Source organism: Morone saxatilis, unplaced genomic scaffold (assembly GCF_004916995.1).
Source record: "Morone saxatilis isolate NCDOM2014 unplaced genomic scaffold, NCSU_SB_2.0 Contig12, whole genome shotgun sequence".
In the NCBI taxonomy this organism is placed as follows: domain Eukaryota; kingdom Metazoa; phylum Chordata; class Actinopteri; family Moronidae; genus Morone; species Morone saxatilis.
In genome coordinates this window covers 15,266,826-15,291,569 of record NW_023339674.1, presented here as the reverse complement: position 1 = coordinate 15,291,569, position 24,744 = coordinate 15,266,826, and the positions used below count along the sequence as shown (strand labels likewise).

Here is a 24,744-nt window from a genome sequence, read left to right as displayed (position 1 = left end):
CCATGTGTCTGCCACACTAAATGTGTTGATTCTGTGGAGCCCTGGACCATATTTTGTTTCTTTCACCTTTGCATGAAAGTAAAGTAAATATTGACAACATGAGAATGAAACGCATTAAAATCATTGACAAAAAATGGTACACTAAAAACACTTGTTGTGTGTGTGTTATGCATAGTGATACAGTAAAGGAAAGCAGAAGTGCTTGAACAAAAGGATATCCAATATCTGTGTGTTGTGTAATAATCATGGCAGACCATTGTCAACCAAACCAAAAACATTGAAGAAAGAAATTGCAATGACAGAAAAACAAACCTGAGATACTGCAATATTATAATTAGTTTTTGTGTCAGTGAAGTTGTATTGTAATGATATGATCACATGCAAAACAATTAAAAATTGCAGTTTTACAAGTTACTTAAATTGTTTTATATGAGTCAAGAGGTTTATCTAAAGCAATCAGTAATCAGTTACAATGAATGTAAATTAGATATATATATGATTAGATATTATACAGGATTTATATGCATCCACCATATCTTGAAATATTGTTATTAATATCATAATAAACTGAGTCCAACCATCCAAATCTATCAGCTTTATCGTCCACCAAGCATTGCCTAGTGAGTGAGTGGATGACCTCAATAGGCAATTTTTCCGACCACGGCCCCAGCTGAGGGCGCCGCGGTAAAAACAATGATTACATGAGAGGCACAAGCTGTGTAATATACATGCTCAATTACACATTCCAGTACATCCAAAACACAGGAATGAATCACATCACCCATTGTATTGCAGAAGAACCCCTCCAGCGTGTCTCTTAGATCCATTTCAGGGGTTGTGTGTGTGCCTACAGGCTGCAACCTGCTCCAGTGTTATGTGCAATGTGTACTGATGAAGCAGAAAGGGAGCAGCATGCTGTAAGCCACACTCATTTGCCTAAGCAGAATAAATCACTGCTGGCGGTGAAGTGCACGCCTGTCTGTACACACTGAGCAGACGAGGAGAGAGGGTGAGAAGAGAGGGAAAAGCAGAGGAAAGGAAAACAAAAGGAGAGGAGAAAGGGAGACAGGGGGTGCAGACAAGGAGGGGAGGAGGCAGAGAAAATGGAAAGAAAAAGCAAGCAGAGAGTGTAGATGAGCAGAGACGTGGGAAGGAGAGGAAATGAGAAGAGGGAGAAAGCAATGGGAAAGCTAGGGAGGGGGGTAACGGAAGGGAGAGGTGGAAAAAAAGATGGGGTCATTTCTACTCTTATCAACACACATTTAGATGAAGTGGGCACATCTTCTGCCGATCTGTTTTTACTAACGGACCTGTCATACTACCATGCTTCTAGACCCAGGGGACTCCCACAAAGCAACATAGTCAACAACACACAGCAGGGCCACATACACATCTCTGATTTTTAGCTCAGCTCAGGCCACATGCCATGAATAAAACAAATCTCAACACAGGTGGTGCCGGTTTTGATGCATTCACCATGTGTTCATCCTTGACTGGCATGTGTGAAGCGTTCCACCATTGGGGAATAATATAAACACCTAAAAGGAAAATGCTAAATTAATATTTTTCTTCACATAATCATATCTTTGACATCCTGTGATTTTAAGCTGGCACTCAAAAGTTTAATATTCACACATTACTCTCTTGAATACCATTAGATTTTATACATTGTGATGCCACTTTCCAGCCAAAACACAGTTAGCAACAGGCTAATACCACAGTGTATTTGTTATATACTTAACAGCTAGCAGTTTCATGTTCAAGTGGCAATACATAGGTCTGACAACATGTGTATTTCTTTGACAAAAACAACAAAACTATTAAAACGAGGGAGAATCATTAAATTTAGGCTAACTATCATTCCTTTCTCTCAACAGTAAATCTTTTGAAGCATATTTCAAAACTGCAAAGCATGCACAGAAAATTACAACAAGGCTTCTAATTAAATAAAATTCATATATTGAGATATATCACTGGTCAGTACAGTTTTGACACATACAGCAGGAGACACTACACAGCAACATTAATTGCTGTCTGGATTACTGCCCTACCTACCTGCTTTCTAAACTGAAATACACAAAGATTCACACATATGCATATATCTACACATGCACACACGCACACACGGACACAAATGATAATAATGTGAGAGAAAGATGTTCTGCAAGGTGTCTCCAGAGGGATAAGGATCAGCAGGAGAAATGTTAATGATCAATTAGATGTTAGAGTTGCTGGTGATTAAAAACATGGAGGACTTTAGAAGGGCCATGAGAGTAGTATGCTGGCATCATTGACTCACCTTTTTCTTTTCTCAGTTACTGTACAGGCGTACGCACACTAGAGATACACACATACATACACCCACACACTTGCTGCGAGAAGAGAGAAATGGCTGCAAATTAAAACTCTCCTGTGCCAAAAATGTAACAACAGAACAAGAAGGGGGAAACAGAGAGAGAGGAAGACAGAGAGAGATTTGTGGTGTTTGTCTAACTGGTTTGTGGTCCACTGTCCAAGTAATCATCCTTAGAATGGCTGCGGTGCTGCCACTGAAAAGGTCCTATAAGAAGAAGAATTGTATGATTATTGTTATAGTGCAGTTTATATTTTAGGTCTTCTTGACTTGAGAGACATACTGTATGTTGTGACATTGTCATGTGGTGCCTTAAAGTCGTGTTGCCGGTCATCAGTGACTCAACAATCTCCCCATATTTATTGAATTAGGCACCTAATCTGTGCTGAAATCTAATTCACTCAGTGATTCACTGAACTGATTTGAGACACACCCATACATTGTCAATAGAAATAGAGTATGCTGTAGAGAGTAGCCATGAACAGACAGAAATACACAGAGGCAGCAATGCTACATAAAGTTGTTGAAGTAACGGATGTTCTCCAGTGACCACTGGCAGATGGGCTGATGATCCCCAGCTCCTGCTCTGCTAAATTGGGAACATGAAGTCTGTTCTCTAAATGACCTCCTCATCAACAGGATGCACCCTGCAGTCACTCTTCTGTTCATAAAGACAAGAAGGAACTTTAAAAACATCAGTGCTAGCATCATTCACAGTCAGAGGCGGCTGAAACAAAACCCACAAAAACTGCCAAATTGCCCCAGAGACTCAGAGTGAACACAACATCAACTTGACAAGGATATCTCTGCATTTCTTCCTCCGTCCCCTCGCCCGCCTCTCTCCCTTCCCTCTGTCTATCGATTTCTTCTGAATGGATAAGCATATTTTGTCTCTTTATCAGTGCAAATAGTGCAGGCTGGATTCCCCTTCCTTCCTTTCTTTCCTAACCTTCAGGGAAGGCAGCCAGGCCGTGATCTTGTGCTCTGACAGCGGGTTTAGACTAGCGTCAATTTGAAACAGATATAATATCAGAGATAGTTGGATCAATAGTTGGCTATTCCTAGTTCTTCATCCTGGACCTGTGTGAGAGCAGAGGTCAATGCTTACCTGATCAATGACTGCAAATACAATCGATCCACATACTTGGCTTCTACAAATGCTGGCTCTGATGTGAAACTAAATTGCTGCTCAGTGTGTGTAAGGATTGGCTGTGAAAAGGCTGATGCTGAGTTCTCTTCATGTAGGATGGAAGGTAGCAATAGGAACGATTCCCATGGTAACAAGTTGCAAGCGTTTGTGGCATCATTCAACTCAAGATGGTGATTGCCAGTATTACTAATAACAAGTTTGTTTTGCACACTGACACTGAATAGTTATCTGGCATTGAGCCACAGTTGTATGATAGGCAAATTGTTCCTGATCAAAATAGCATTAAATTAGGGCTGAGTTACCTTGAAATGTTGGTGATATGAGGCATCCATGTTTGAAAGCTTTTCAGGCATTATTTACTGCCAAGATGTTGTTTTTTATATTCAAGCTTTCTGGAAAAATCTCAGACGTTCTCCTCCAACACAAAACAACATTACATTACATTGTTTAAGAAGGTCACTGCACAAACATGCACCATTACAAATATGCTGCCAGAAGCACATGATGTGCCTTTTAAAGTTGAATTTATGTTTATGGAGGTATTGACAGCCCGGTCGCGTCAGGTTTGGTGCGCATAACATTGCACATTTTTATTTGGACTCAGTGATCAAGACAGGAACTGTTGTGTGCATTTACTGACTCTGTTGGAGGCTATAAACATTTGATTATGTTTACATGCAACAATAATGGCACTGCTGCCAAAATTGTCTCAGGAAGCATTTTCTTGCTTCGTGACTCACATCTGTAAAATTTAACCAAAGCTGTTTTAGTTATGACTGAAACGCCACTTTAGACTGATAATTTGGAAAGAAAGCCAGAAAGCACACAGCTGTTGTCCCTTGTAATTTGATATTTTTAGATGAGGAGAGGAAGAGAGACGCAAACAGATTGGAGAGAGTCAGAAGTGTCCCTGGGAAGTTATAACTGACTGGTTTCACGTGCGTGTGGTGTATAGACATTTGTTTACGATAGTCTGTCGCAGCTTGGTGTTGGTTGCATATGATTTACTCAAGATATATATGCATTATTGTGCACAATAAGACGATAAGTACTGATTTAATCAGCAGAAGGGAAAATTTTCATCCTGTCTAAAAGCAATGTGGGATAGTGATAAAAGTAATCCAGTCTGCAGCAAAGACTCATTTTCTGGCATTCTCTCTATAGTCACATTGAACTTGTATTTTTTGTGTGGATTTAAATGTGACTGTTGGATGTTTAATCAAAATCCAGTTATGTTATTCAGTCTTAATCTGTAGCTGTGCATTTTTGTCAAACATTTAGTTTTCACTTACTGGTAAAATCACTAAAATTATCAACTCAAAAATCATGTGTGCAATGTGACACTGAAAGCAGATCAAGCCCTCTTACTGTCAGTGCACCATCAAAGACGATTTTTTACCCAAACACCAACATTGCTGTGCTGGCTCATCTGCATGGAACTCCAATCTCCTGTTGCCTCTCCTTCCACCTTTGTGCCATGCCTGCTGCGCTGGGTACACCAATACCAAAACAACATGCATTTCAAGGTCAGGGAAATGCCATTAGATAGAACGGCTTGTGCTAGTCTTTTCCATGAAAACTGAGCCCTGTAAAGTCTCCTCACAAACCTGGGTCTACAGTTTGGTCTTTGGTTTCTTTTCCTGTATTCAGACTATTCATGTTTGCACTATTTTTTCTCAAAGGAATTACCCTTCCTCTGTACAGTTGGTACGTTCTCTCCTCTCTTGACTTGAATAATGGATGTTCCCCTTCAGACTGACACCACATTGAGTCCCTGTTCTCTACCTGTTCAGTAGTAGAGAACAGAACGGTCAAGGTAATACGAGCGGTGAGATGCAGGTGGCATGACTGCAGCCTTGACTCGTACTATCTCCTCCCGTCTCTCTGACGACTTTTTTTCCCATAATCTTTGGAGTGCATACAGTCTCTGCGGTGGCCGACACACATGCACACACAACCACATAGATATGCACATTGATACATGCACACACAAACATCAGACAGATGGTTGAAGCTCTGCTCTGACAAAGGGTAAAGCACAGGGCACCTCCACTCTTCAAAGTCTCTTCGTCTCTCCTCTCGTTGCTTCACAAACGCCATCTGTACCCAGGCGCACTAATGCTACTTAAAACAAGGACATTGCATTTTTTTTTCTACCCATAATTAGAAGACAGCAGGAAGAGGGTTTCTTTTTGCCTCTGCCATAAAATAAATATTTTGGAAAGGCAAGTCGAATCATTTGATACAGTTGGCACAATATAGCTCCTCAAGTGAAAGATAAAAGGATGGGAGATGGAGCGGCTGAGTACCTGAAAACATTTTAGGCTTTGCATATGCACGCGTGCATCATGCGTATGTGTATCTTGGTGAGTGTATGAGCCTGCTTACAAGGATACAATGCATGAAACTGAAAAGAAAGTGTATGTCTTTCCCTGCCCAGCAGCCAGGTTTCTCACCACTCTCCTCTCTTTTGGTCTCTCAGAGGAGCAGTCATTTCTCTCTGTCAGTCAGTCAGTGTTTGGGGAAATGATAGTGGGTTTTAGAGAAAGAGCGGCTTTGTTTGGGCAGGAGCAAGCAAGAATAGCACTGTTTCCTTTCATCATCATCCTTTTACTGTCACCTCCAAACATTCTCCTCTATCACCTTCTCTCCTTTTGTCCTTTCCTTCCTCACTCCAACTGTTTCCCTTTCTCCTTTCCATTCCTGCCTTGCTTTTCCCTACCCCCAGCACTCGCTCCTCCTCGTTCCTCAACCTCTCTCCCCCCGTTTTCCCCCTCCCCAAATTGAGGTAGCGTGTTATTAGTAAGGCAGCCAATGTGCCTGTCGGTGTGTGTTAGAGAGAGATAAGCACAGGTAGAGAGAGTTACATAAGCCTCTGTTGATTACTGTGGAGGAGAGGGAGAGCAGAAAAAGAGAGTGAGAAGAAGCGAGAGAGAGAGTGAGAAAGACAGATTGCTGTACCTTAGTAAGTACATTGTGCTCTAATGTTGCCTGTATGGCTGGCTGGCCGTTGATAAGTAGCCTAGGCTTTTGGGGCTGGTTAAAAGGACAGTCATTAGGTTGGACTCCCTAGACTGGCAGCCTGTTTCATAGATTGCAAGTTAGTTTTTGTTATAATGTTTGACAGGAGAAAAATAAACTCTTTTCAATGTTTACTACATTAATATGACACAGTAATAAGAAAACAGCTGAATACACTTTGATTGTGGTGTGGATTCATGGTCCGGATTCTTGATTTAAACCCAATTCATTAATTTAATCTGCAAGTAGTTTTTCTCTTGAATACCCGGATGATATTCTATATTCAGGTAATATATTATATTTTTAACAAAACCAACAATTGATACTACTGATGAGTGTTGATATAGCTTGTTCCTCTGTGCCATGGACCTCCATTTTTGTCCAACTATTAAAAAAAACAATGAGCCATGCTGTTAAACATGTTTGGAACTGTAGTTTAGTCCATCCGACATACACTGCCCTGCTGCTGCAAATATTATTCTATATAATAGAATAATACATATAATAAAAGGATCATATATTATACTTTAATAAAATAATGCTGGAAAACCAACAACAAAGTAAAGAAAATACAATACTCTGGCTTTCAGTCATTTTATATTGTATCACTGATTTAATTTGATGTGACAACTTCAGAACACATTAAACATAAATACAGTTGCGGAGTATTCAACACTAATGTGATGCCTGGTGAACTCATGCCACAAAAATACAACATATCTTAATCCATGTTCAACTCTGTTTATTCTACGTTGTTTATGTATTAATGATAATACGCAAGAGTAATTCATGTTAATTTCAGACACAAACGTTTTTTACATGGTAGTTAAGAAAACCAAGAAAAATATGCAAAGCAAAAAACAGTGGATGGTCAGATCAAATCAGCAGATCGGTTCTGATTGATGCTGTCTGCTTGCACATTGTCACTTTGTATGCCTACATCTCTGTTAGTTCACACACACAGAGACACTTATTGTTAGGCAAAATTATGGGTCAACTCACCTCCTTCACCTCCTTACATGCACTTTTAAACTTAAACTTAAGAACACACTGGAAATGTTCACTCTCTCTCACACACACACACACACACACACACACACACACACACTCGGTCATGGACAATTGCAAATGATCACGGACAAATCTACTCTTTTTTCACTTCATTCTCAGTAGCACCTCTTCAAGTCATCACTGAAGTGTGTGTTTGCGTGTGTGTGCGTGTGCATGCTAGTGTATGTGTTTATGCCATGCCTTCATCAGTATGCCAAGCATTTGTCTAGGGGCTCTCCAGCCAGAACCAGCTTAGGAGCAGCTCAAGGCCAAACAAGTGTGAGGATTAAAGGACAAATACAGTCCTCTCTTCTCCTCTCTCGTCTCAGCGGAGGAAGTGAATGAGCAATGCTCTCCTCTTCCTTAACTACTGCTGAGGTGCCCTTGAGCAAGGCTCTTGCCGTGCCTCACAGCAGTAGAGTGTTGTGTAATTGGGTGGATTCCAAAAGTCAAGATGAAGCATGGTGGTAATACATTTACAAACCCTAAAAACAACAAATGTCCATTACTAATCACTGTTACTGACTGCAGCTCTCCCCAAAAAGACAGCAGTGACACCCATTTTACCTGACATACAGCACATGCATGACAACTACAGTAAGAAAGAAAGAAAACCACAGTTACAGCAATGGTTTTTGTTTGTGCTGTGTAGATCCCATTAGAATTGTTATTTTTCTGCTTCTGACAAGCTAATTAAAATGTACAGGTACAGAGTTGGCACAAGAGGAAGTAAGGAAGGGGAAATTGTGAAAGCCTGTCAGGGGAGAGGGAGCCAGAAATGTAAAAAATGAGAATAAAACAGAATAATTTACACTGAATAGGAGTTAATGAGATCATCCAACAGACGGAAGGGAAATGCTGTGGTTCAGGTCTGTGCATGGTAGAGCATGCCTGGTCAGTTCAGACTGTGAAGATTGTCCCTTTGTGTCTGAGTTAAAGAGTCAGATCCTTGTTGATTGCACACCTGACAAAACGTACAGGACAAGTTCAGTTTTTACCAATTTTTGCTTGAAAATAACCACATTTTATAAAAAAAAGAGTGAGATTGATTCAAACAATTATTAGATTGGTTTATGTCCCTACTGCACCCAAAAGTTGTTTACTGCTGCAGGAGGACACTGATCACCACAGCTTAGAGTAAATTAGGTCCTTTAACAATGTTGACAGCTAAGAAAATACTTCCAGTATTTGAAAGAGGTGAGAAAAATGCAGAGAAAGTGCAAATGAGCTTCTTAGTCCCTCTAAGTAACTGAAGAAAAGGTAAAGCTACAGTGTTTGTAAATTGCATTTTGTTTCTAAATAATACAGATAACATCAGTAAATTCACAGATTCTATTTCATTTTATTTATTTATTTTTAGAAAAACAAAAAGCAAAAAATAATGAGCTTGACTTGAAATTCCCTTAATTTTATGGCCAATACTAGACTTTTAAGCAGATATAAGACATTTTTCATCAATGATTGGCTTTCAAAGAGCAGCTTTTTGTATTTTGCAGCTTGGCTGGAAAGTAAATAACCTTGTGCTGTCTGTGTCCTGGAGAGAAAAAGAGAACAAAAGGGGGAGTGAGATGGTCAAGGTGCTTCTCGGAATAAGAATTCAGGGGAGTGAGTACCATGAGACAAGCCAACAGGAAGTATAAAAAAGAGATGGGGAGAGGAATGGCATGTACAAAAATGTGGAATAACAATAAGGAGGGTTTTTATGTGTGAGAAAGAGACTGCACACAATGATGCTCAAACACAAAATCCCCCTCTTTCTCACTGCCTCTCTTTTATTCAGTCTCAGTCACACAGACATGCCTGTGTGCACACACAGTATTATGTAAATAGTCTCTTCGGCAGAGTGCTGCTGTCACTGAGCGAGCGTCCTCTGGGCCATCTAGGCAGCCTCATTAAAACAAGGCACAGCATCCATTAATAGATATCAGTGTGCACGTACACACACATATACACACATAAATATATATAAATATATATACAGTCAGTAACACACACAGAGCATTCATAGACACCAATAAAGGACCTCCTAGGAAGCACATCTCTAAATGTTCCTCTCAGGTGGCAGTCAAAAAATATCTCCAAGGAAACGGCTCAAATGTCACTGAGAACAATGCATAAAAAGTGTGTGTATGGCTGACTGTGACTGGAGCTAGCATGAATGAAGAATGGACTGTTAGGCTTTAAACAGACTCAGGGTCAGTGCCACATTACAGCCCTGTATGCTCAGTCTACGACTGATGTGTGTGAATATTATACTATTTGTCTCCATTTCTCTCCGAACCCACTGTAAATCTTTGTGTTAAATGTAGCACATTTTAAAGAGAGGTTAGGTAGATGGACTCAGTAAACACAAGATAAGAACAGTTTGAATGCTAATTTTTACATACATGTTTGAGTTAACTGAGCTTAATTTATTAAGTCTCCTTGACCTCAAAATCGTTTTATATATATATATATATATATATTATTTTATAAATCTGTCTTTTATTGCATCAGCTTTTCTGTGTTTAGTTCTGGTGTCTCTTTTACATAGTGAAACTTACTTTCAGCTTTAATTCCTGTATTCCATCAGAATATAAATGTTTCTAAATTGTTAATTTGTTCTTTAAAGAGCTCTTTTATTTATTTATTATTTTTTTATTTTTTTATTTTACATTATATGAATTTCCTGACATGAAAATGTATGATGGGCATAGCTTGGGAAAATAGTAACAAAGGTTGTTGCAGTGGGAAAACACAAATGTTAGCTAATGTATGGACCACAGTTCTGTTCTGTCTAAACCCTGTAAAGTAAAAGGGGCCTGTGTTTGTTTGTGATCTGCTGGCCCCGCAGGTGGCTCCCGAGGTGTGGGTTTCATCCGCTTTGATAAGAGGATAGAGGCTGAGGAGGCCATCAAGGGCCTGAATGGACAGAAGCCATCAGGTGCCGCTGAGCCCATCACGGTCAAGTTCGCCAACAACCCTAGCCAGAAGACCAGCCAAGCCCTTCTTTCACAACTCTACCAGTCCCCCAATCGCCGATACCCAGGCCCCCTCCACCACCAGGCCCAGAGGTTCAGGTGAGTGCTGGGGTGGGGCATGCAGAAGAAACCAGATAGGGTGGGAGAGGGTTCAGGTAGTGTTGTTAGAGCATTGAGATTTATATTGGATATGTGATTAAAGCAGAGTTTCCCAACCTTCTGAGCCGACCCAGACTAAGGTCTTCTCATATTCATTCGGTGACCCCACCAAAGTTCCTAAATAAAGTAAGGTGACTTGCTCCACTGTTCTGTCATTTCTAAAGCGGCCCTGCTTGACAACCATTATTAGCACTAAGAATTAGTCATAGTGTTAAGTGACTTACAGTTAAAGCTCTTTTAAGGCCGGTTGATTCATTGGTACAAAAAGATCTGCATTAGAAAATATCTGGTTCTTTGATAAAAGTCAACAGTCCAAGCGTACAAGGGGCATTTTGGTCAGGAACAACATTAAATGTATAGCTAAACATTACACTTTTGACAAAACTGATAATACAATCTGCAGCTTTAATAAACTAAATTTTAAATTTTTGGTAAATTTAGGTCTTGTCAACAACTGCAACAAGGAAGCATTTTGAACTTGTTTCTTCACCACAACAATGGTAGCCAGAGCTCATGGATGTAGTATTTAGAGCCGTGCCAAGTGACAAAAAGTGTTTCTCAAAAACAAAGTTAAAATACTGAGAACTGATGGCCATGACATAAACCTATAGCATTGTTACATTAACTGGGAGTCTTTTAATGGGCATTCAGAGTGGGAACCAGTGGCTCCTCTTGGTTCTCAGCTCTATTCCAGAGACATTATGATGTAACAAAATGAAACTCAAAGTGCCCAAGCATAAAAGAAGTAGAGTAAGAATGACACTGTGGCCATCTGCTCAAAAGGTTGGGAATCTCCAGGTTAATGTTAAGAATAATGGAAAGGATGTTATATGTATTCATCAGCAAACAATAGTAGATTATATAATACATAACATCATCAATTGTTAAACAAGTATGTCGTCCAGGGTGGTACGATTGATGTTTGATTAACATTTGAAAAACTGAACTGCCCTACCACTGTGTTTGGTATCATTAAATGACAGGATTGCTATTTCATATGTGGATATGAGAGATTTAATGTCATCAGTCTCAAACTCGAAAGCAATTATTCTTGGTTTATGTGACCATAAATGCATTTAATCAAGGAAACGCGTCTGTTCTAAACAACAAGCCTGATTTGGAAAACATTTGCACCAAATGCAATTTACAGCGTTCGAACAGGGGATGCAACGCCTACACATTGAGCGCATGAGTCATAGCCACGTCTGTGTATCAACAATGATGTATCAACAATGATGCAACTTTTCTCCTGTGAACATTTATTCCAGCAAACACGTTCCCTTTTGAACAACAGATGTGAGTTCTGCACCTGGTGCAGGTGTCAATAAAACAGGCCCTGTGAATGCTCTGTGTGGTTCCACCCAGATCAGAGAGGAACTGTTCATAAGAGACTGTGGGGTTCTGTCGTTCACAACTACGTATTTCCCCTCATTTCATCATGCTGCCATCGAGCCAACACTTCCCAGAATATCCCCTGTGAGGCCTGGGCAAAAGCGTGTATTTATCAATGTTTATCAAACAAAAGAGATGCACTTCATTGTCTTTCTGACTTTAAAGCCCTGACATATAGAACATTTTTGTAGTTTCACTTACTTTCAATACATTGTCGATATAAATATACATTTGCTAGACTCACAAGACGTAATCTACTGTATTAAATACTATACAAGTCTCTGCATTAGAAGCTATTTAAGAGAGACTAATGTAAATCTGATGAACAAAGGGCAAATTAAAACAAATTATTTAAGGATTTGGATTGTAACCTTGTTTCAACTTAATGAAATTGAGTGCCTTTAAAGCAACTCAAGCTGTAATTTGCTTTTTTTTTTTTTTTAAAAATAAGCTTTTTGCCCAGGTCAGTAATCTCCACAAGCACACATATACATATACATAAGCACACATACATATACAGTATGTGACATACTGTATATATGGCATCCTACCTGGTCATTTCCTGTCACTCACTAATGACACAAACAATCCTTTTTTAATTTCAATGTTATATACAACACATACACGCTGTTAGAGCTTACTCCTTGAGGTCACCTCAGCTACAAAAAACAAGGCAGAAACAGGTGATTGAAGGATAATAAGCTCCATCAGCCAATCCAACAAGAATGTTTCAGAATTGGAGACAGAATATGCGCTTATACAATTTCCTCTCTCTTTCAATAACACTAAGCCGGTCGTGCTGTTTACTCTCCATCAAAGTCAGAGCTTGGAAGGTATTTTTCTTCTGGAGCGGCTTCCCTGGTGTGACACCTGAGCGATGTAGCGTGGCTGTGTGTCTGTGATACGCCAAGCCAATTTACAGGCTCCGCAGGAGAGCTGTCGCTTCTCATCACAACTCACAACCACAGGACACTTCCTCACTGTGTCCCTGTGCTCCTGCTCTCTGCTCCCAAGCCCTCCACTAAAACCTCAACACTTCAGAAGTTAGAAATGTGCTCGATCTGCACAGTTTCCCTTTTCTTTACTAAATCTTTTAAAAGGACAACAGTGCAAAAGGACATTTTGTTACTAATACAACACAGTATTTAGTCAAACCTGATCTTTAGTTTGTTCGGTTTATCCCTTAAAGACTAAACTAAATTTAAAGTTAAAATATATATTAGTATGTTCAAAGTTAAAAGTACATTTAATAAACGAAAAATAATGAAGCAAAAATGATCCATTAAGCCTGAAACAAAATGAAATGTAAATTAGCACTGAAAATAAATCCATTAGAGATTGTAAAATTGATACTCGTTGCTTGTTTTACATACTTAACAAGTTTGTGCTGCTGCTTATAGGTAAGACCCAAGTTAAAAAATAGTCCGGGCAGACTACAGTGCAATCCTGCTGCAGTTATAATTACATATATCCTGTGTGACTAAATCACGTGGGCCTGCGGTAACATAAGTTAATATATAATGTGCTTGTATGGTCCCTCTCCAAGACAGCAAACATAATCGACTCGAGCACAATACACCGAGCCCTAGATCCCGGCTCGTTTCCGATCCTCTGTCGTTAACTAATGGTACTAATTAGCAAATTAGCCTTATTATATCCAGGGCAGGAGCCAATTTTAATTGAAAAGATTTTTGTTTCAAAAAAGAAAAGACAAAAACGCCCATTCCTCCATTAACATGCATTGAGAGAAAGCACAAAAGCCCTATTGTTTATATTGTGCTTGGAGAGGCAGTGTGAAAAGCTGGCAGAGTGTTTGCGTGGTGAGTGTGCATCAGTGTGCATTCGTACATGTGTGAGAAAGAGAGAGGGAGAGAGAGTGTTAGCAGCAGGTTGTTTTGTTGTGGCCCAATGGCCCGGCGGCCAGCAGATGTCTTCGTGCTCCCGGGCCTGGAGCGCTTATCCTCTGAGCATCCTCTCCAATTGACTCATTTACCCACAAAGCAGCCTGCTTGTTCCCTTCCCACGTAATGGGCTAATTACTGCTTTAATGATTCTGTATATCCTTTTCTCCACTTTTTCTGTGTTTTAGGACCGCTTTCGACCTTTATGGTAATGTTACTTTGAACCCAGATAATAAGCAGGCCTACAATGTACTCAAAACGTTAAATGTAATGTAAAATATAAAAAGGTTATGTAAATGAACTCAGCTGACTTCAATGTGGGGATTTCAATGTGAGTACCTATCACAAGTTGAATTAATTTAGAGATTTTAAACATCTGAATGCATCTTAAACATTAAATGTTGAAAACATCAACATGAGGTACTTGTGAGCCTGTATTAAAACGATATTTTAAAACACAAGTTATTACAGTGCTCTTCAGTCCTGATCCTAAGTACCCACAGTTCTCCAAGATTTATAAGGTACTTAACTACAATTACCTGGCATCCCGGTGTTAAATTGTCCCTGATTAGAAGACTACTGATCTGTTACCTCTAACATGCAATGTAAATTCAATTATCAATATAAATAGTATTATGATTATTATTATTATTCAAGTTATTTATTACAAGCTTTCAAAACCTAATTGCTTTCTTAATTGCAATCAAATAGTAATGATGTGTATATCAAGTAAGAAAATAATGTTGCTTTTAAATGGTGTTATTGTAGAGTGGTTACATGGATTATTTCGTGATAAAAACAGTAAGATTTTAAAGCTCACTAGAAAGTTTTGGTAAATATTGTGTAGCAGTATTGTGTTGCAAGAACGCAAATGCTTGTTGACTGAAAGAGACAAGGAGAAATAACCCTGATAGTCGAGTCAAAGTCAGAGAGTTTGTAGTGTTTTCAAGAGGAACGAGGCGTCACTGGCCAGCTGTTGCTCAATAAGCCGTGGCCCCTGTCCATTAGGCCAGAGGAGTTAATAAGACATGAGACAGGCCAGACCCAAGTGAGGAATGAAGGTCATTGAGTCACCAAGCAGACTGCATCTATCCAAGAGAGCCAACATTTCATACAGCCCACAGGTTTCTGAAGCCTGGCTCTTAAGCCACACACACTTGCACACAAACTGTAGTTTACCCTGGCTGACTGCAATGGCTGTAGCTCTCGGGGTTGAAACTTATTATGAAACCGGAACATTTCCCAAAAACTAACCCTTTTAGACAGAGGACGCCCTCTGACTAACACTCAGCCATTCCACCTGACCTGTTAGCACTTAACAGGTTGACCCCGACCACAAAGACAGACATTCATGATTTCATGGCTGGTTTAATGTTCAGTTGTGTTTTTTGTTGGTCCACCTCATAGATAACATACTAATCATCATCACCTCTCTCGCTCACCATTATTCAAATGCCAAACCATTACACTGACAGAACTCTGGATCATTTTTCCTGTCATCTCAGGTGTTCTCTCAATTGAGTTAACACAAATTAAAGAGCATAGTTTATGAAAAGAATTTTTATTATTAAACCTCCATCTTCTACTAAACCATCAATGTGGCGGCATGAATTGTATGGATACCCACATGCAATTTCCTGCACGTAAAATAAGTCGATGATTTGCCATTGCATAGCCCTATGGCTTGCCGAGCATCCTAGTGTAGCCAGGTGCTCTGCTCCCGCCCTGCCACCATTAGTACTCTGTACTGTATGTGACTGTAATACTGAACTGTGACCAGTCCACTGCTGTAGTCTTGTACAACAATTTAACGGCTGCACCTACAGTAATGTCAATGTGCCTGTAACACTCTGCTCTGGCATTAGCTGGTGCAGGGCTGCGCTGAAGCCTGTGACTTAGCGCAGTGGCTGACCGAGCAAGTGCCGACCATACTGATGGTACTGTAGCTTCATTAACTGATGATAGCATTTTCTGGTGGGGCTCCTCAGTGTAATGGGCCAACTATAGATGGGTTTGTTTGTTCTTGAGTGAGGAGGACCATGCAGTTCCTACAGGGACTTAACATTAGTTCCATTGAGTGAGTCGACCATCTGCCCACCATTAACCCCAGAACCCTCCTTCTCTTTACAGGCTGGACAATTTGCTTAATATGGCCTATGGCGTAAAGAGGTAATTAAAAACTTCACCCAATGCCAGATGTCCATGTTGACTCAATGATTTTTCAATATCCTTTTTTCTGTTCTTTCTTTAGTTTATGTTTCCTTGTATTTTTGCAGTCACTTTGGGTTTGACAATTCGTTCAAGGTCAACTGCATTTTTGGTTCTTTGATTTGTTTGTTTTTTTTTTCCTCGTAAGCTTGAGTTGGTTTTAAAACCCTGCCAACCAGTTAAGGTGTAAAAAAAAAAAAACAGAAAACAATCAGTCTTTGTTTTCAGTGGTGATGAATTTGCTTTGTTTTGATTATGACAAGTGCTGGTGTTGTTTGGATTGTTTTGGGTTGTTTCTGTGTACTGAATGGATTTTGTTCTCTGGTGTAAAACTCCTAATTTCTAGGTGTGTTTTTTTCTACCGGATTCAGGTTCTCCTGCCTTGTCACTCTACAGCTATAGCTTGGGCACAGTCTCTCTTTAGGAGCAAATTTTCAATTTGTCACTTTGATTTTATGAGAATTTTCTCACTACATCATTGGAATAAAACCTTTGTACATCCACTATCAACTATGTACATAACCCTTTATGCGATAAATTTACATCTGTGTAGTGGAAGCCATGACAAAATGATATATTGCCTTCATTTCTTGGCAATTCTAGCTGAGATTTAGGTAGTCTTCAGCGAGGACATGGGATGAGGCTGGATGAACCTGGATCCCTGCTAGAAACAGGAAATGCTGTTTCACTGCAGACAGCTCCAGCTTTGCTCGGCACTGCTCTGCTCGAATTCCTTCCTTTCGCCTCCATGTTTCATTTTGCTTTCTCGCTACCATAGGTGTTACATAACCCAGAGCAGCAGCCACTGTGGTGATAGATGTTACATGTGCTGACGGTGGCATCTTGCATGTTGCAAGCACAGCGGACACCATCTGAAGTCAGCTTAGCAACTCAAACAGAGATGAAGTTTTAGCTCGAGAGAAATGTCTCCTTAGCAAGTTCTCTTAGTGCCTCCCGTGCCCAATAAGCACTGTGCCCTCAATCTGAGTCTTTACATAATTGTCTAAAGATGAAAATAGTGTCTGATTCAGCGGTCCTGATTGTAAAGCATGTCATCAAGTTAGAAGTGCTTTTCAGTGATCTGAGGTTATTATTTGAAAGGAAACAGAAGAAAGGTGTTGAGAGCTGGAGATGGTTGGCTTTAGAAAGGACAGAATAGATATCTGGTCAGCTACACTGTTGCTATGCAACCCCTGGTCTCGTCTGTAACATTGGTTAGTGTTTGGTCCCGCTCTGATGGGTACACTCGCATGCACGTTTACACACATGCACACACAGACACACATGTACATACAGGCACACTCATCTCCACATCCTCGCAGTGGCAGTGTTAGCTAGCTTCCAAAACCGTCACACTCTCACAAACCTCCTCGCATACTCCAGCTTTTGCATACAAATCGCCACAATATTTTTTTTTCCAAGCCCAGCAGGAAAGGCCCAAAGGCAGCCGAGCATGTCAGACAAGGCCTCGACGTGATGAGGCCCGTTAAGTTTCCACCTGCTTGATGCTGGAGAAAATATTAAATCGCCTCAACAAGACATTGAGGCCATGTAGAGATATGAGACAAAGGATTTGGAACCTATTATAATACAGTTTGCTGCGGCAGCAACCCTGTGGTGATTATGAAAATTCCCTAGTATCCCGTTTGTATATAATACTATAATCTAGTTCATCTGGTCTTAATCGTACAGATAGATATATAGTAATATAATCTTATACTACTACGGTACTTAACACAGTGAATCAAAAAAAGTCTAATCAGTGCAGACAGCCCTTAAAGTCGATGAGCTAAACACTCTAGGCGCTTGTATTATCGTCCAAAGCACCCACAGTGGCCAGAAGCAAACTCTGCATGACCAAAGTCATGCAGGAAGGTCGTAGTGATTGCCGGCCATATATAGTCGCTGGAGACAGAGGGGTGGGGGCCCCGAGCAGCAAGCAGCACTATCGATCAGTGCCACGAGCTCTGGAATAGAATAGAACAGAACACCCTGCAGACTGCGGGAGGAGTGGGAGGAATACACTTTGTACCTTAATGCCACTGGGCTGTAAAGTGCTTCCATTTTCCATTTAGTTTGCTCCCTCTTCCCTCCCTCCTTTTCCTTAAGAAAGCAGCCTACTCTGAGACAGCTGCAGCAAAGCGGAAATCTCAATTAAAGCACACCCAATAATGCCTATAGTCGTTTCTTGGAGAGAGGTGGCATAAGAAATGAACCTTTTTATCTCATTTACCTTTTATTTAAAAGTGGGGATTTTTTTTTTCTCCTTTCCCTTTCCTTTGAGCGGAAAGGCAATTAAGTGAAGTCAACTGAGGATTCAAATCTCTTGCATCACAAGAAAAAGGAGAAGATTATGAGGCGAATGAGAACAGATTTAGCAGGCTGGTGCATGATCTTTGATGGATTTCTAGCAACGGTTTAATTCAACAACTTCCTGCAATTTAGCTCCTAAAGGAGCCACTCAAGGACACAAAGAGAGAACCTTCGTCTGCATCTCCGTCAGCAGAATATAGCCCAGCACGCAGCACTGTCGTCAGACCTTTCAGAACTGAGGAGTTCAGTAGTAGTAGCTATGCAGACAAACATACATACGGACTCATACATTTAGACATAAGCATACATGCACATACAATAAACATCCATGCGTATTCGTCCTAATTCATCTGAATTTGGCGTGGAGATCAGTTTTTGTAGTTTTAGCTGTAAACTGTAAGCATTTAACAGGTTATGTTTTTAAGCTTTTTATTTTATATGGATGTAGACGTAGCATATGATGTAGGTGAGCATCATGGCAAGCTTTTTAGATCCAGAAGGAGGATTCTGTTTTAAAAAAAATGTCTCTCAAAAAGCAAGATGGAGATAGGTTTTTTCCACTGGTTTCTGGCCATTTCATGTACAGTAGATGCAGACATTGAGTTTCACTGTATGCCTTAATCTGTTCAATTAAAACTTGCTCTTTTCTCTCTTCCCTTCCTTCTGCTCTCCCTCCATTTTTCCCCACTCTGCCTCTCCTCTCAGGTTTTCCCCCATCACTATTGACAGCATGACCAGCCTGGTTGGCATGAACATCCCTGGGCACACGGGCACCGGTTGGTGCATCTTCGTGTACAACCTGTCCCCAGATTCGGATGAGAGTGTGCTCTGGCAGCTGTTTGGGCCCTTTGGTGCCGTCAACAATGTCAAGGTGATCCGTGACTTCAACACCAACAAGTGCAAAGGCTTCGGCTTCGTCACCATGACGAATTACGACGAGGCGGCCATGGCCATCGCCAGTCTCAACGGGTACAGGTTGGGCGACCGCGTCTTGCAAGTCTCCTTCAAGACTAACAAGACACACAAGTCCTGAACTTTAACAGATAAAAGCAGTTGCCCCGCGACTTTGTCTGCTCCAAAATTGCCCTCAACCCCCCACCCCACCCCATTCCCTTCCACCTCCACCTCCACCTGTCCCTTAGCCCCTTCAGTCACTACCACTATCACCCTACTACAGCCATCCAACGCAGCAAACTCAAACTCCAACCGGAACACAAAGCAACCGACAAACCATCAAACAAATTGAACTAGAAATGGCTTATATTATAACTTTGGACCTATAAGCCAATGTTGCCTAAGTATTACAAAAATGAAATGATGAAAATGTTCATGAGTTTTTTGGAAGCTCCTGTGATAATGCAGGCTTCTCTTTGTTGTATATTCTTTCTGTTTGTTGTGGTTGTTAAAATGATTTTTCTCTTCTGTGTAAACAGTAGCAAATCCCTGTATCCCCTTATTTCAGAGAAGAGAATGTCCTTTTTAGATTGAAACCTTTTCTCTGTCTTGATTCAGGATTTGTTTTTCTTTTGTAAATCCGGATCCACTGTCGTTAGTATTATATACCTCCCTGTCGGTGAAAGGGAGGGGGCTCTTTTTTAAATTGGTGAACCATTCATTCATTTTTAGTGTGTATTAAAAACTTCCCCTTATCGATTATACGTGGGATTTTCCACAATCCCAGTAACTCTGATGTAGAAAAAAAAGAATTTCTAACATTGTTTTTGTTTTGTATCGCAAACAAAACATAATGTCTTTCCTCACAGGGGTTCAGGGAGATGGGGTGAGGGAGGGGATGGGTTAGCTTTCCTGATGACACGTTCAGTAATTTAAGAAAAAAAAATAACACTGTTGCCAAAGAGAAGATCTCTTTGCTTGAAAAAAATGCGTTTAGAAAAAGATAAAAATAAAGAGAAAGAAGATCTATTTTTATAAATGATAATTAAAATAATAATTATTGAAGAATTTTTACAAGAATCTGGATTTGAAAAAAGAGAAAAATATTTTGACTGGCTAACTAGGGGGGGCCGGGGCGGGAGGGAGGGGGCACCACCTTGTCTTGTCGTTCTGCCGTGGTACTTTATAGGATCCAAGGTTGTTTGTTTTTTGGGGACTCCAAGTTGGCAGTGATTTTGTAGATGGAAGGTTTTGTGAAAAGGGATGCAAACTGAGGCAGGTGATTTTGGTAATTTTTCACATATGTACTAGTGCGTAATTATTCAACAGCGATACCCAAAAGGGAAGGGAGAGGGGTCTTTCCAAGGCCTAACCATCCTTATAGTCCAGAGCCCAAAGCAAGAAGACCCTTTGTCCACTTGTTTTCCTGTTTTTGTCATCAGTCAATATGGGATATCAGTAAATAGATATATACACATCTATCCATTTAGAGAGCATACTATACATTATCTATATCATTTTCTTCGCTCTGCGTTTGTGAACTTACATTTGAAAAGAACTTCCTTTTAGCGATCAACAGTAGGTGCTATACTACATTATTCACATATCTTAAATATCCAAGTTTGTTGTTCTATGTGTTGTTTAAAGAAAAAAAAATACTTCGATGTTGGCATTGACTTGAGCTGCTGTTCTTTGTTTAATATTTGTTTATTGTTGGCCCAGATATCTGGTGAGACTATTTCTTTGCTGAATAACCAGATAAACGAATTTGGGCCTTGTAAGAATCACTGAACAAATTTTTATTTTGTATTTTTTTGTTTGGCTTGCTGACTTTTAGGTTACTTGCTGAGCGTGAAACGTTTGTCAAAACTAAATGATGATTAGCTAGTTCCGTTAGTCTAGATATTTGTTTCCTTAAAAAGGATCTATGACAACTGTGTCTTTATTTGCTGTGTACAAATAGATGATATATATATACATATATAGTCTACATTTGTTTTACAATATCTACTGTACTATATGAGTTGTCACTGTTCTTTTGTTTGAGCTTGTCTTTTTCATATGACAACTTATTATGAAGTGGTGGTTCAGTTACTTAGAAAAACTTGTGAGGAAACTGTTCAATTGTTGTCATGTTGCTTGTGGAGAAAAAAAAAAGATTTGGATTAACTTTCAGTTAGCTACCGCGGCAAAAGAAACCGAACAAAAGCTTAGAATATAACTGTATTTGTTTAGCAGTTTATTTACTTATCTATTTTTTCAACTATTTATTTTTCTATTTATTTGTATTTATTATATATTTATTAATTAATTAATTTATCTGTGTATTTATGTATTTATTTGTTTCATTGTCTGTGTATTTGCGTGGTTCTGGTACAGGGAGGGGGCGTTTCTGAGCAAAAGGGAACAAAGCGACTAGTGGAGAGGCTCTTCCAGTAGTCCACTGCACTGAGAGAACTTTTAGTACGTTTGTGCTTTGTACCAATATATCAAAATTACAATATAAAAAAATCTAAAAGTCAAGAAAACTGAAAAAAATGTCTGGAGGGTTGGGGGACGCTCTTCCCTTATTACTAGAAACAGTTACTCGCTATGCATAACCTAGTTAATAGTTAAATTTGCTATTGCTTTTTTCTTGTCTTGTTAAACTGAAATCTTTAGATCTTTTTCAATAAAGTTTAGTCTTAATAGAATGTTATAAACAGTCGTTCTGGTTCAATATAACCTGTGATAAGTTTGTGTAGTTCTAAAAAGCCACTCCGTCCACACCCTCCCTCCACTTACTACCGCTTTGTGATGAAACCTTATGCAAAAATGTGGGTCTGAAAGCATAGTTTTCAGTTTTCAGTAAAACATTTTATATAACATTCAGCTCTTGGAGGCTTGGGCAGATACATTTTAAAAGGAGCAAATGCCCATTGTTGTTTGAGGGTCATTCATTGCACTGGACTAAATCGGTCAAAATCACTTAAGAGTCAAAACTTATTTTTTAAAATATTCATCATGTTTTCAAATGACATACCAACAAATCTTTAAAAATGAGAAATTGTTACCATTGCACACCAACTGTTATTTACAGCAGTTGTTGCTATACTTAAGAAGTACTCTGGAGGTATGAAAAGGGATTGTACCGATTCTATATTTTATATACTCTAATATGATATATATTATATATTTTGAGAGGTGAAAGGTAAGGGAATGGTTCCAGAAGTATAAATATACGGAATTGGATTTTTTTTGTTTGTTGTTAAGACTTGAAAACATGAAGGAGGTGTGTGGAGAGCATTTTAAACACTCAGACGCATGCTCGCATATCTACATCCTTCTCTCTCACACCTCAGTCATCTGACAGGCCGGGTCATCTTATATCATCATTATTATCCAGTCATCCTCTGCGCCATCCAATCACATAGTTTTCTAACGTCATAACGGCAACAAACCAACCAACCCACCCACCCACCAACCAACCAGACCCCTTCATGCTCCCCGCCGCCGTCGGGAGCTTGAATTATGCAACGACCCCAGTAGAATGTTGTTCTGATGTGTGAACTAATTTCCTACACTGTATGACTTTTGAACTCTTTCGATGCGTGCCTGTGTTCCGCCTAGACCCTGTGTGTGCACGTGTGCGTGTGTGTGTGTGTGTGTGTGTGTGCGCGCATGTGTGCATGTTTGTATGCATGTTCCTTTATGTAATTGTGTGCGTGTTGTGCGTTTGTCCTCATTTGTTTGTTAGCGTGGAGTACATCCAAATGTGCGTATGTACAGTATATACATATGTTAAGTGTTTGTGATTATGTGTGTGTGTGTGATTGTGAATTTGAGTCCGTTTTAGTGCACATATATACAAACGTATATGTGTGTGTCTCCCTGAGTGCATGTGCGCGCGTGATTGACAGAGATTGCACGTGTGGTTGTTCAAAACGTATGAATGTGTGTGTGCTTGTGTGTGTGTGTGTGTGTGTGTGTGTGTGCATGTCAGGGTGTTTGAAACATGGGGCTGCGTCACCTCGCTCTATGCCCAACCCCTATGGCTCACACCATCCCCTGTAGCGCCTTATAGTGGCAGCCTGCCAGTAGGAACAACGCAGCCAGTAGTGGAGGAGGGAAGGTGAACAGAGGAACTAGGCTCTTCTTGTCAGTTTTCATTTTCCTCCTGAGACGTGTTTGTTTACTATCTGAAAAATCTATAAAACGAAATCTTTAAAGACAAAAAAGACGAAAAAATGTTCACGGGGCCCCATGACCGCGGCTCTCTCTACTCTCTCCTGCTTATGTTATTACTTAACAATTATCAATGATGATTATTATGATTATTATTGCTATTATTCTTAGTATTCTTATTCTTATTATTAATCCAATTACTGCGATGAATGACTTCATGTTATCCTTGCTAGTTTAGGTCATTTCTGAAACTGGAAACAAAATAAAAATCTTGCTGTAAATGTTTGTTTTTTCTTTTTCATAAAACTGTTGTGTTTGAATTATTTGTACTTTTGAATGTTGGGACAATAAAATGAGGTGTTAAGAGCTTGGACGTTTCTTGTCATGATGGATGAAGCATATAAATATTTCATACTACACTGTAAGGGATATATTCCTTATACGTTTTTAAGAATTAATTGTTTGCTTCTCTTTTTCTACCTATCTTGTTTTATTGGTTAGATTTAATAAGGGAAATCAATTAGGTATAATGGACACTTCAACTCAATCTACTTAATGAAAACTGATATATTGCATATTCAGTGTATATTGTAGAATTGTAAATTGTTGGTTTGTATATTGTATATTTTAATCAATTAGTCAACTAATCAGACATAAAATTGACAGTTTTTAGTCAATTATCAGGCAGAAAAGGCTAACATTTGTTAGTTCTAGTTCCTCCTAATGTGAGTATTTAATTTTTATCATTGTAAATGTAATATTGTTGGACAAAGCAAGTAATTTAAAGACATTATCTTGGTCTCAGAGACCAAACATTCTGACATTTTATTAAGTAACAATCAATTGATCCAACAGATTAATCAAAAAGCTCATCACTAGTCGAGTATATTGTTCCTATATCCGTCTCTAAACATTGAGGCAAGATTTCAAAGTAATACAACACAATATAACTAACTGCAACAGTAAATCACAGATTGAATCTGCGTTCACTGTGACCTTTCAGCTACTGAGGGACAGTCACGACTATGAGGCAGTAACACTGCAGACATAAAACGCAGTGCTGATCTCAGTCAGCCCTCTAAGGGGCCCCTATTGGACAGCAGAGAGGAATCAGGCGTAGCTACATCAGTGAGATAACACTGCCCCCTGTATCTTCACCACAGTATCCGAGACCTCTGT

At 39.6% G+C, this 24,744-nt stretch overlaps 1 protein-coding gene across 3 annotated transcripts in view; it reads left to right on the top strand.

The window, feature by feature from the left end:
* Nucleotides 1–20,307, top strand: part of elavl4 (ELAV like neuron-specific RNA binding protein 4) — a 70,899-nt gene extending 50,592 nt beyond the window's left edge. For 2 of the 3 annotated variants that reach the window (XM_035652897.1, XM_035652898.1), the window contains exons 6-8: nt 10,408–10,633; nt 16,117–16,155; nt 19,213–20,307. In XM_035652897.1, coding sequence (XP_035508790.1) covers nt 10,408–10,633; nt 16,117–16,155; nt 19,213–19,540 — 593 coding nt within the window. In that variant the 3' untranslated portion in view covers nt 19,541–20,307. The remainder of the gene's footprint in view (nt 1–10,407; nt 10,634–16,116; nt 16,156–19,212) is intronic. The other variant, XM_035652899.1, reaches the window with a different exon arrangement.
* Nucleotides 20,308–24,744: the final 4,437 nt, after the last annotated feature.